This window comes from Sarcophilus harrisii, chromosome 6, assembly GCF_902635505.1.
Source record: "Sarcophilus harrisii chromosome 6, mSarHar1.11, whole genome shotgun sequence".
In the NCBI taxonomy this organism is placed as follows: Eukaryota; Metazoa; Chordata; class Mammalia; order Dasyuromorphia; family Dasyuridae; genus Sarcophilus; species Sarcophilus harrisii.
This window is the reverse complement of record NC_045431.1, coordinates 202,874,915-202,888,862: the sequence shown is the minus strand read 5'-3', so window position 1 is coordinate 202,888,862 and position 13,948 is coordinate 202,874,915. Positions and strand designations below refer to the sequence as shown.

The window sequence follows — 13,948 nt, the reverse complement described above, 5'->3', positions numbered from 1 at the left end:
AAATGAGAGGGTGAGGTTTAATGGCTTTTCAAAGCCTTCCTAGCTCTAGACCTAGGATTCTCTGATCCCTATCCATTTCTCCCATTATACAGAGGAAAAAACTAAGACTCAACAACATTAAAGTGATTTACTAAGGATCCTATGGGTATCAACCATCAGAGTTAGGATTTAAACAAAAAAAATAATTCCTAACATTAAAGTATCACTTATGATTGATAAAGTGCTTTGCAAATATTATTTCATTTGATCCTCATACAACCTTGTGAAGTAGGTGTTATTACCATCCCCATTTTACTGGCACATAAGTGCTATATATAAAGCTTATTCCCTTTCTCCCTATTAAGGCACCATGAGAGGAGAGAGGCACCTAGAAGGTCTATAATAGTAGGTGCTTAATAAATGCTTGTGTGCATACACACAATATATGTTTATTTATTTGATTTTTTTTGGCTGTTTCCATTAGACTAGAAGTCTTTAGTAGTGTGACGAATCATAAGACCATAACTCTAGTCTAGAAAGAACATGCAACACCAGCTGTGTCTAACCACCTAGCTTTTTTTACAAATAAGAAAATTGAAGGTTGAATGACTTGGTCACATCGATAGTAAGCATGAGAGACAAAATTTCAACCAAGTTCTTTTGACATTAACTCTAGAATTCCCCTGAACTATCTTCATATCTTGAACATATCTCAGTACATATATTGAAGTACACTGATGGAATTTTTCTCTTAAGAGACAATTTTTATAATCAGTCTAAGCCCAGCTTCTGCCAGTCCATGAAATCAAAGGTTATCCCTGTGAATTTCTAAACTAGATCACTCTAAGCCTTACTATATTCATTTTTTGTCTCTGGAGGAGAAAAGTACTTGATGCTATTTGAAATATTCCTGATGAAAAATTACTATGTAGTTTGGTACATAATATTTCTTTATCTTATTTGATTTTCACTTAAAAAATTAAAGTCCACAAACTTATCCTTTTTAAAGGCTTAAGGTGGATCTTTTTTGGCAGATATGATATTTAAAAGTGACTTTAATTTGGATGATGGTGGCTCAGTAACTGGGTGATGGGACAGAATGAAATATCCCAAATCTATCTGTGACCTTTTTGAAGAGGAGGGTATTTCTTTCACCACTGCAGATCATAACCAATCTGTGCCTTCTCAACATGGGCTATACCATGCTCTTCCATCAAAGGAGAAGAGCTGGTAATTGGGTAAAAAGTATGAAGACATGCAATTTCCCATGTAGCCTTCTTCCCTTAGAGAAGGTGTGTGTGTGGGTGTGTGTGTGTGATAAAGCCAGATGTCTTTATAACAGAAAACCAGTTCCTTAAATCAATTCCCCCTTAATCACCTTGATCACAAATATGAAAAACTGCAAAGAGCTTGGACAAGGATATTGTTTCCCATACAAGGATGGTACAAGGTTTCCAATAGAGATACCAAAGGACACAAGGAATGGCTGAACAAGGTAAAGCCTAGTGAGCAATTACCAGGTTACCTAATGTGCATTAGAAACCCTAAAGCCTTTGCTGAATAAATTGGCATAGCTTTGACTCCAGACTATTAATGGCTACTGATAAAAAGACTTGGCTCTGGATGTTTTGGTTTCACATTTTTTCACTTCCTGTCCCAGAGGCCATGTAGCTCATTCCTTCATGATGTAGGCATAAAACTGCCCTAAATAATTTTTGGCTTTTATCAAAGAAATAAACTGTGAGAGAAACAGTGGAGGGCAAGGTCAGCTTCAAATCCCACCTCTGATTGTGTGACCAAAAATAAACACTGGACCCTTCAGTGCTTCCAGCAACTCTAAGATGACATACTCTTCATTTCTGGAGGGCATGAAATCACAATCCCTCTTAAAAAATAATCAATACAAATAAAGACCACTTATGAATTGGCTGGGTTTTATTCCCTGCCGTGGACTTCATCAACATTCTATTCCTTACTATCAGTTTAGGACATGTGTCTATAGGGATAGTCATGTAGGGTGAGGAATATGGCACATAAGATCATAGATAGAAAATCCTGAAAGGACCTTTAGAGGCCAATTAGTCCAATGTCTTAATTTTACAATTGAGGAAATGAAGTCCCAAAGACTTAAGGAACTTACCCAAAGTCACACAGATAGTGGGAGACCTTGGGTTTGAATTCAGTACAAGATCCCTCCCCGACTCTCACTCTATGATCTCATAACCATAAAGAAGTGTCCGTTGTAAATGTCCACTGTAAACATAATCACCAAGTCTAGCCTCCAAGGAGAGGGGACTGACCACTCTCTAGGGAGCCTGTTATATTTCTGAGGAGCTCTAATCGTTAGGATGTTTTCTTGATATCAGACCCAGATCTGACTCTGTAACATCAACCCCTGTTCTTGGTTCTGACCTCTGGTGCCAAAGACAAGAAGTCTTAATTCCTTCTCCACATGGCAGCCCTTCAAGTTACTGAAGATAGCTTTTCTGGTCTCCCAAGACTTCTCTTAAGTCTTGACAATTCTAATTATGAAACCTCTGTCACATCCATCTCTTCCCATCTACTTCCTCTCCCACCACTTGGTTAAGATACTCATGATTTCTTGCCAAGCTAGTATGATATGTCCCAGATAGTTTCCCTGCCTCCAGTGTCTTTCCTTTCCAATTCATCCTTATAATTCTGCCCTATAAGTCTTAGTCTTTTTTCCCCGCCTTGATCTAGATCTATGATTTCAGGAGTGTGAGGAGTTCCAAGTATGCAAACTCTCCCCACTGATTCAGATTTGGCAATTTGTTTGCAAATTGTAGCCAGAGAGATCAGCATATGTTAATGCCATTTCTGGTACACTAAGAAACTACTAAAGTCAGAGGACCTGAGCTCAAGCTGACTTCCATTTGTATCTGAGTGACCCAATGACAGAAGAAGGGCTACCCTCAACCACTTTCCATTATGGGTAAAGACTCCCTCTTCCACTTCTTCTCCATATCTTCCACATGGGTTTGATGCAACTTCCAGTTAAGGACCTCAGTTTCATCTTCTTTAAAATAAGATATCCCTTCCATCTCTTCATCTATGATCATCTAACTCAACTCTCACATTGTAAATGGAGAAACTAAGACCAGGAAGAGGAAAGGGATTTACCAAAAGTCAAATAATTTCTTGGAACACAGTTCTAATCATGTCATTTTCTGGCTTAAAAACTGTCAATGACTCCTTATTCCCTACTGAATAAAGATTAAAATCTTCTGGCATTCAAGGTTCACCATGATTTCGTCCCAATTTCCTTTTCTAATCATCTCCTATTACTATATTTGACATATCCTATGTTTCAGCCAAATTGGACCTAATCACCTCCTGAGAAAATAACCCATATTTTCCCAGAGTCTGGCTGAGCTCCATCTGTCCAATTCTCTATCCATCCCTTCAATGCCCAGTTCCAATACCATCTCCTCTATTAAGTCTTCTCCAAGCCCTTAGCAAAAGGTGATCTCTCCTTTCTCTGGACTCCCAGAGGACTTTACACCTTTCTTACTAGAGATTCACATTCTACCTTGAAATGCATTTATCACACACACATACACACACACACACTATATATATATATATATATATATATATATATATATATATATATACTTACACATATGCATACATATATAAACGCATGCATATACACATATATATTTCCAGCTTTCTCCCAAAGTGGGCAAAGTCTAATTCTCATCATTTTCTTGTATTCTTCACAGTGATTATCAGACAACCTGACACAGAACAGGGTCTGTGTATGTACTCCCTTCTCTCTTTCCCCCTCTCATATTTCTCAATTATCTAGTCAAGTTCCATCTCCCATTCTCTCAACAAGTCTTGAACCCAACACGTAACCATTTTTATCATCAAAAATTGCTAGGATAGTTAGAAACATGAGATCCTCAATGAAGTAGGTTGTAGGTACTAATCTAATATATACTACCCACCACCCAAGACACACACACACACACACACTTACTCTCTCTATCTCTCTCTTCTCATATATATAATTATTATATTTAGAAAATACAACCTTTATCTTTAAAATAATCTGGCCTCATGTCTAATAAGAAATCACTAGGCCACTAAGAAGAATATGAGAAAGACAAGTAGCAAGGGCATGTCATATCATGAAAAGGCGCTGAATACTACCCCAACTAGTAGATAACTGATTTCCTGGTTCACAGGGAGGCTCTTTTCTCTATTTCCTCTTTTCCCTTCTGATACACAAGAACTTTCTCTACCCAACATCAGTGGGTAGTGACTGGCCTCCTACTTTGAAAGCCACAGACTCATTGCAGAACTGATGCTGCAAATGAGGGAGGATGAGGCAAGCTGTGGACACAAGTCCCAATAACACACAAGCCTTGGGAAAGCCAGAAGTGACCCCATCATCCATCACCCATCCGTCCACCCTCAGCCCAAGACTCACCTTTCTCACATTATAGAAGTCTCGGTGAGGGTTACTCTTCAGTTCTTTGAACTCGGACATTTCATTCAACATCTCATGGAGGCTGAATTTGGATTCTAAAAAGTTAAGTCGCCGGTGACAATATGTTTTCCTGCAGAGTAACAATAAATGATGATGATGATGATGATTCCAGGATCACAGATTCGGAACTGGAAGGTTTAATCCCTCATTTTACAGACAAGGAAGCATGTTAATAATGGAAACAATTTTCATGAAACACAAAGTCCATCATCCAAAAGCAATTATAGAAAATTCAGTACTTTCTCATGGAAAGGAAGGCATCTAAGTCATGCAGTAGATGAGAACCATGCCTGGAATCAAGAAGACCTGAGTTCATATATAGCCTCAGACATGTACTAGCAGGAATTAAAACCAGGTAGGGTCAGGATACAGTCCCCATCATCCTTTCTGCTACTTAAGCTCCCAAAATTCTTTCAGTGAATCTATTGAAGAAGCATATTGCACCTTAGCATTTAATTTAATTTTAAAAAGCAATTATTTCATCTACCTAGGCAATAACCTGGCAAATGTTAATTTTTTTTAAAAAAAAAAAGAATGAGTAGAATAGTGTCCTTGTTCCTTCTCAACTCCATTGAATATAAGATGAGAAATAATAGGAATAAGAAGATTTGTGATTTCATGAGAGTGAGGAATTCTTCTACTAATGCATGTCTGGATCTTCTCTGTGACTTAGAATCTTAAAGTGCCATCTAGACACTAAATTAACCAACTAAACTAAAGCACTAAGCTAACTAGAAGTTAAATGACTTGCCCAGACTCTCACAGCCAATACATGCTGGACATCTTCTTCACTTCCTAGAATGGTTCTCTACCCACCGTGTCATGCTGCCTCACAAGAATAATAACAAAACCAACATACGTTGGGCCATCTGTGATGAGAGCCAGGATGTGACTGAGGTCCACTGTGTAGGTCTCCAGGTCAGGGTATGGCAGGCTTCTGGGCTCATTGTGTTTCAGCATCTGTTCATTATCATACACGAAGAGGATACCACCCTGCATTCTGAGCACGTAGCCCAGGTTTGGGGGGGTGTTGTCCAGACAATAGGGATTTTCATGTGGCTCTGGTGGTGGGTGGAAATCTGTAAAACATAAATGAGGTCACAGAAAGGCACAAAAGTACACAGGCATTGACATCTAGGGAAGGGGAGGGGGAAAGAAGGGGAAAAATTGGAACACAAGGTTTTGCAAGAATTAATGTTGAAGAATTATCCATGCATATGTTTTTTAAAAAAAAAAAGCTTTAATTAAAAAAAAAAAGAAAAGAAAGTAAGTAGGAATTGAGTCATCAGTCATTGATGCTCATAATAATCAGGTATTAGAGTTCTGTCTGTCAATCTCCCAAGCCTAAAGGCTAGCTGACTAAGAACTAAGTATGTAAAAGTCCCATTTGGGGTATCCATGGGCAGAGTAGGAAAGCATAGTGAAAGGAACAATAGAAATGTAGTTGCTATTTCACTAACTGGTTTCATTCATTCATTCACTTTCAACATGCATTTGTAAAACATCTACTAAATGTAGGTGCTGGGTATATGAAGCCAAAGCCATAATAGTCCTTGCTATTAAAAACAATATCCTTTACCCTCAAGGGCTTATTATATTCCATTGGGGAAACAACACGGGATACAGATGAGTAAATATAAGGTATATGCAAAACAAATAGAAAAGAATTGGATAGGAATGGAGACTAGCAACTGTAGACACTAGAGAGGACTCGTGCAAAGGTAAAATAGAGTTCCCCGAAGTGGAAGAAAGGAAGGAGGACTTTCCAAATATGGCAAAGGGAGACACACCTGTACAAAGGCACAAAAGTGGCTTTAGTCAAGTTCCTTCACTTGTCACAGCCTCAGTCTCCTCATTTGTAAGTAAGCAATTGCCCTTCCTCTCCTAAACAATGTATTTTAAACCTGTGTTTATTAAGCACTATTTGTGTATAAGAGACCACATGACTTTAGATTAGGAAAAAAACTTAGAACTGATTCCTGCCGGCTGTGGGTCAGCAATGTTCCTTTCCCTTCAGATGAGAAGGCAAGGGCCACATCGTGGCTGCCCTGCCATAAACTGCCACTGACCAAAAGACATCAGAAACCAGACCTAAAATAGTGCTGACTTTCCCTGAATTCTCTTTTCCAAAGGAAAAAAAAACTGAGTCAAATGGAGCGGCAAATCTCAATATATAAGAAATTCCCCCAATACATAAGAATAGATATATAATATGCATATATATATATGTGCACACACATACACATGCACACATACACACACAAGAAATTCTTCAAAATTGGATTACAGGATCATAAACCTGTAGCTGGGGGGCCCTGGGATCACCCAGCCCATCGGAGGCCTCCCTCTTTTGACAGATAAGGAGATTAAGGCCCAGTGAGGTGACTTGAGCATCATCACACAGGTAACAAGTGGAGGAGCAAAAGTCTGAAAGCAGAATTCCGAATTTTTCCACTGCCCTGAAATGTTTCTCCAACATTGGAACAGCGTGCCCTCACAGGTGGTGAGCTCCCCATCACCAGAAATGAGAATACACAATCACTTTTCAAGGATGCTGGAGAGGGGATCCTCCCCATTCTGAGTAGGGGGGTGAGACTAGATGACCCCAGAGGGGCCTTACAAATCTGAGAACCTAGAAATCTCCAAAAAGGCAGAAGAAGCAATAGATAGTTTAAGGATTTCAGGAAGAATTCTGGCTTCCAATATTAATAACATCAACAACAATAATCATATTTATATAGTGACTACGATGTCCTTGGCACTGTGCTAGGAGCTTCACACATATTATTTATTTTGATCCTCACAACAACTCCGGGAGTCAGGGTCTAGGATTATCACTCTTTTACAGAAGAGGAAACTGAGACTCAAGTTAAGTGACTTGCCTATCTCTTAAGTGTCTCAGGCTAGATTTGAACTCAGGTTTTCCTGACTCTGAGCTTGATGCTCTATTCTATGTGCCATGGGGCTGCCTCTAGGTCAAAGAGTCCCAACCATTTTTTGTGACATAGTCCTCCTTGGTAGGCTGGATCCCTTCTCAAAAAGACACTTTTAAATGCACAAAATGAAATAAATAGAATTATAAAGGAAACTAAAAGTTAATGAAAATACAGATGTAGGGTTGGTTTGTTATTCTTTTTTTCCTCCACTCCATCCAAGTTCATAGAATCCCTGAAATCCTATCAAGAATCCTTGCTCTGGGATGACCTTTCAATCTTGGCTCATGCCAGCCTATGGACACTGTTTAGGTTCTCAGAAGAAGATATCAAACCTAAAATGAATTCACTTCATGACTCATCCTTCTAAGGCCTCCCTGGATTCTATCACTTCCTCCCAGCACATCCTGGCATTTCCTGGTCCCCAGGCACACGTTCCATAAACAACCCTGGGCTCAGCATCTTCCTTCTAAAAGACCCAACATGTCTCCTATCTATTATTGGATTGATCTTTCTAACATTCCTAAACAGAACCAAGTGGGCCATTCCTTATAAGGAAATAAAAACTCAAAGAGCCTCGAACTTTGGGTCTGAATTCAAATACTACCTCTCTCTTACTCCTTATCTAGGCTAATAAGCCAGACCTTTGACCCTCTGCTGACCTTGATCAATCCTCCTGGGACTCAGTGTACTACTCATCTGTAAATGAAAGGGTTGGACATGGTCTCTTCCAGGTCTAACTCTATGATCCTCAGGCAATCACTGACCTTTGGGACTAAAATCTAGGTCTCTTGCTTCTTTCACTCACTCGTTTTCATGAGCTACCACTGGAGGCAAACAGCCTATGGATGGGTAAGGAACCCGAGCCCCAGAAGATCATCCTCTCCTGTACAGGCCCATGCCAAGAGCACGCAGCTGGGCAGAACCAAACGGCTTCTTGAAATCTGCCAGTAAAGAAGCTGGCACTGAGCTGCCTGTCACCAGGGCACTACACCATTCCACTGGGCAGGAGTTCAACCAGCCCATAAAAGAGCTTTTAAGAGCAATGTTTTAAGAAAGGCTTGCCCCTGCCCTCACTTTTTCCATTTAAATTATTTAGTCTCAAGTCTCTAATTGGCATGCTGGGACCATCAAAGAAGCAGCGCGGTACCTCCCCCAGAGAGCTTTCCCTGTCCACCCAGCCCACACCGCTCTTTCTTCTGGCCCCAGATTGCTAAAGAGAGGCGCCAGCGGGCTCATTTCTGGGCTCATTTAGACACTTAATCATATACTGTCTTTTATTTTTATTTAAATATTTCATAAGTAGAAGGTGTGGCTCCCAAGGGCAGGGACTAGGTTTTATGAGGTTCCATATCCAACACTATATTCAGAACAGTGTTAAACACATCCTGGGCACTCAAATATTTGTTGAATTAATAGAAATCCAGAAACTACAATAAGCATCTTGGTAGAGAGGAAAGGGGCATTCTTTCCACAGTCAGAGAGACCTGCCCACTTCCAACCATCTACTTCCTGTGAAATTTTCTTAATGTCTTGAGGTCTCAGTTCTGCATCAGTAAAATGAAGAAGTTTGGAACTGATGATCCCCAAGGTCCATTCCGGATCTAAGAGTCCCGGGGGGAAATGTGATTCGAGGAAATCGGCTCTGGCTCTTGAGAGGATCTCACAAAGTCAGGTGATGAATGATAAGCCCTTCTTCACTTCCCTTCAAACAGCCTCTGCTCTGATTTAGCTGGGCTCCCTCTTACTTGTCCTGGTTTTTCCTCCCTCTGCCCATTTGCCAATGCTGTCCGGATGCCTGGAATGCCTTCCCTTTTCCTTCAGGGAGATGGGACAACATGGAGAGTGACGGGTCTGAAATCAGGATGACCCAAGTTCAAATTTTATCTCAGACACTTACTAACTGTGTGACTCTGAGCAAGTCACTTAAATAAGTCACTGTTTGCCTCTATTGTAGAATGGGAAATAATAATATCACTGACCTCTCCATGCAGATGTGGAGACAAAATAAGATAATATTGTAAAGCTCTTAGCACAGTGCTTGGTACATAATGTTGTTTTTGGCAGTGGTGGGAATCCTTCATTCTAGAAGAGGAACAATGAAATCAGGAGGGTGATGTCGCAACTTGCGAGTGAACTGGATTTATGTGAGATAGAACTGTGCAAAGTCACCAATCTTCCTCTCTCCTCCATAGTCATGGAGTCGAGATATAGATCAAGAAGACTGGAGAGATGGCCTAGGATGCACTGGGAGATTTTAATTCAACATCCCTTCAGTAATTAAAGACCAGGCACATAGTACTTTGTAAATGCTTACTCCCTTCCCTTTCCCTTCCCAAATCTCCCATTGAAATCTCACCCATCCTTCTCAAAGTCTCAGGTTCAGGGGTCTCCTCCATGAAGCCTTCCCTGTTCCCCTTGGCTGAAAAGGTCTCTGCTTCCTCTGATCTCTCCAATCATTTGGTCTGTGCTTCTACACTGCACTTGTATTCTTGTATAATAATAATTATCACATAGTATTACTGTATATTGTATTGTATTATAGTGTATTATCATAGCTAGATTTATATAGCACTTTTAAGTTTTGCAAAGCACTTTATATTACCTCATTTAATCCTGACAGCAATGCTGAGGTAGGTGTGATTTTTAGTCTCATTTTATAGATAAGGAAACTGAGGCAGTCAAAAGTTAAATAATTTGCCTAAGGTCACAGAGCTAATTAATTTCTGAAGCAAAAATTAAACTCAGGTGTTCCTAACTCTAAGTTCAGCACTGCTATCTACTGGATGTATTATGATTATCTGTATTCATTTCTTCTCATATCCCCTATTAATGAGTTTCCAAGTATTGTTGTTCAGTCCTTTTTAATTGTATCTCACTCTCCATGACCCCATTTGGGGTTTTCTTGGCAAAGATATTATAGGAGTGTTTTGCTATTTTCTTCTCTACTCAATTTTACAGAGGAAATAACTGAGGCAAGCAGGGTTAAATGACTTGCCCAGGGTGACATAGCTAATAAGTGTCTGAGGCTAGATTTGAATTCAGAAAGATGAGCCCAATATTCTACTCACTGGGCCCCTACCTGCCTAAGGGCAGATATCATATCTTATTCATCTTTGTATCTCCTGCAATTCTGGGCCCATAGAAAAATGCTGAATCAAACTTCTAGAAGAAGTTCTGGGAGTAGCAGGATCCCTCCTCCCTCCTTCCCAACAAAGCCAGTCATACCTGGAAATACCTCATCCCCAGGGCCCCATTTCTCAGCCCTCTGAGGGCGCAGGTACTGGGCAGTGGTCCTTGGGAAGCGGTGGTAGGCAAGCCTCGAATACTTCTCCCGAATCATCAGGGCTTTGGCCAGGCTCTTGGCAGCCTGCTCGTAATCCTCCACAGTGATCTACAGGGAGGGAGCAGAGAGCAAGGGCATGATGGGAAGAGGAATGGCAGGACCTTGCAGGAAGGTCCCTCAGGAAGGAGGGTGACACTTCAGGGGTGGGGAAGCAGGATGGGAGCTAGAGAGATGTTTTCAGGATAGGACTGGACACCAAATTGGAAAATAGCCATCCCAATATCAGAGTAAAAATGAGCAATGTTGGGGATAACCTGCTAAGGGAGACGGGGGCAATTAGGAAGGGCGTGCATGTGGACATGAACACAGACAGTGCTACGTGAAAGACAGAGGGAGCACACCCAACCCCTGGGGGATCCCTATAATTTCCCCCTATCTATGATACCTCTTCAGTCAGAAGGACCATTTTCTTGTGCTTTGTGAGGTAGGGAAGAGAATGAGCTTCTGGTTTGGGTCCATTTGGGTGAGTTTTACCATAGTAAGAACTGCTACGGGGTGATGGTTAGAGTCCAGCATTTGGTATCCTGAAATTCTGCCTTAGACACTGTCTAGCTGTGTGACCACGGACAACTTCTGAGATGCCATTGATGTAAGACAAATCTGAATTATTATCATATCAATGCTTTTTCCTACTAGCCAGGTGACATCAGAAGGTATAAGGAAGCAAAAGATTCCCTTCTTAGACATGAGAGTGCTGTTTTGCAGCTTTGCAAATGAATGACCACAAAACTCAGCAAGACAATGTCCTACAGATGACTAAAAACCATTACATCGAATTCCCAATCCCTATATTTTTGCCCACCGGCATTTTGGATTTCCTTCACAGGCTAATTGTACAATATTTCAGAGTCTGATTCTTTTTGTACAGCAAAATAACCATTTGCTCATGTATACTTATTGTGTATCTAATTTATATTTTAATATATTTAACATCTACTGGTCATCCTGCCATCTGGGGGAGGGAGTGGGGGGAAGGAGGGGAAAAATTGGAACAAGAGGTTTGGCAATTGTCAGTGCTGTAAAGTTACCCATACATATAACCTGTAAATAAAAAGCTATTTAAAAAAAAAAAAAAAAAGATAATGTCTTACATCACTATCAGTCTTGAAACAATCTTTTTTTTCTCCTAGCAAATGATGCCCTTATCTTCTGCCTCTGTACTAAAGAACCCAGGGCTGAATTCCCAGGGGCCTCCTAGTGAATTCTCAAAGAAGCCTCAGACCTCTAAAGCATGTGTTCTTTCTTTAAGAAGGAAACCAGGAAGTTCTAAATATGCAAGCACCAGATAACATTTGAAAATATGCACAATTGCTTATATTCTAACATGTAGAAAAAGCCTAGAGAATCACTGAGGAATCACCAGTTTGCCCTGCACTTGTTTAGAACAAAGATCAGAATCAATACATAAACAAAACAAAATGGAACCCCAAAAATGATACAATTAAGGCCACTCAAATTGAGACTAAAAGAACAGATATACAGACAGGTTCTTTCAATGTCTATAAAAACAACCAATAGAGAATCCAAATGGACTAGAAATTCCCTATAAATGGCGAAGTCCTCTAGGTACTTCTTTTTGTGGGTAACATTGGGCTGAATGCATCAAGCTCCAGAATACTGCATAGTCTTCTCAAATCCATAGTCACTAAAAGAGTTTAAACTAACTATCTACACAGGAAAAACCAAGTGGATGAAAAATGTCTGTTGTCTATATATATACGCAGTTAAAATGGATAGGACCATAGAGCTGATATTCATGCAAACATATGTGTGTGTGTGTGTATGTACTAGGTATATAAGTACATTGGCTATATAGCTATGTATCAACACACACATGCATATTCATGTGTGTGTGTGTGTGTGTGTGTGTGTACGCACATATATATCTTAGGCAAATAGCTGGGAGCAACAGAGTAGGTTAGATTACATTGGGAAATTAGGCAGCAGTCTCAAAGCTTCTCCCCGAAATGAAAACCCTTTTAAAAAAAAAAATCAGTATTCTTCTGAGGATGCTTCCTGCCTACAAAACACAACACTACAATCTCTGAGGAATTCAAATTGTGTGTTGGTTGCCCAAGAGGCAATGGAGAGATGCACTGTGGGGATGATTAAACTGTAACTTATTCTCAATAAAGAATTATATAAAAGTGGCTCAAAGGATATCCCCACAAGAGCTTCAAAGTGGAAATGGGGGGGGAGCTGTTATGGAGCAGATGGCTCTTGGGGTTCCCACTAGCTATCCCCAGAAAGTCAAAAAGAAGGTACCCAGCGCCGCTGGTGGATTTGCTATAGAGTGTATGTAAATGATTCCAGACAATAGCTCCACAGGATGAGAAAGCATGAATGTCCTTACAGGCTGTACAGTTGAAGGGGATACATGATGGGGAGATCATATATCCATCAGGGTGGCAGCAAATACACATAAAGTCTTACATTTGGATCCAAAAATCCACCCCACAAAGTATGGGCTGGTTAGCTAGTGGGTTACATGAAAAGGGCCCGGTGTTAGTGGGTTTTGAGCTCCATTTGAGCCAACAGGATAGAACGGAGGCCAAAAACTCCAAAGGGAAAGACCTCCTGAGGCACTAGCAAGCAGCCGTAGGCTCTGGCTGTTCTTTGTAGGGCCAAATGAGGCAAGAATGTATTGCTGACTAGAATGAAGGCTGAGGTTTGGAGCCCGAGCCAGCAGCCATTAGCAGCCTTAATGAACAGTGTTGTCTCCAAGCTGCTCATCGGTGCCAGGAACAACAAATCATTCCTGAGGATGCCAAGTAAGCCCACCATGCTCAGCATTCCAGATAATAGTCTGAGCTCTCAGAGTCCCAAGCAGCTGAGCTACAGGAAACACTGTGTTCTCTAGAGAGAAAGCCACCAGGGTCCAGGCCAAGGGTCCTTGAAGCCTACTGCATCCTGGCTCAGACGTTCCTACGTTGCTCTGGGACACCTCGATTCCGGTGGAAAAACATCAACAGGATCTCTGTTCTTCAAGCCCTAACTACCTTAAATCTGTCCTCTCCTTTCCCTGCTACCCATGCGAAGGCACAGCCAAGAAGGAACTAAGGCTAAGAAGGAATCGGGATCTCAGGAGGAAGCTTTTGGGGCCACACCAGAAGCCTGGGGCAACGTGATGTGACCAGAAGCCTGGGGCAATGTGATGTGACTTCCAACATG

General features: G+C 40.9%; 1 protein-coding gene across 4 annotated transcripts in view; it reads right to left on the bottom strand.

Annotated features, from left to right (window-relative positions):
• AMPD3 (adenosine monophosphate deaminase 3) overlaps positions 1-13,948 on the bottom strand; it is a 76,927-nt gene that overhangs the window by 15,401 nt on the left and 47,578 nt on the right. For all 4 annotated transcript variants that reach the window (XM_031942794.1, XM_031942793.1, XM_031942795.1 and 1 more), the window contains exons 4-6: positions 10,660-10,825; positions 5,358-5,577; positions 4,439-4,568 (exon numbers count right to left, since the gene is read on the bottom strand). In XM_031942794.1, coding sequence (XP_031798654.1) covers positions 4,439-4,568; positions 5,358-5,577; positions 10,660-10,825 — 516 coding nt within the window. The remainder of the gene's footprint in view (positions 1-4,438; positions 4,569-5,357; positions 5,578-10,659; positions 10,826-13,948) is intronic.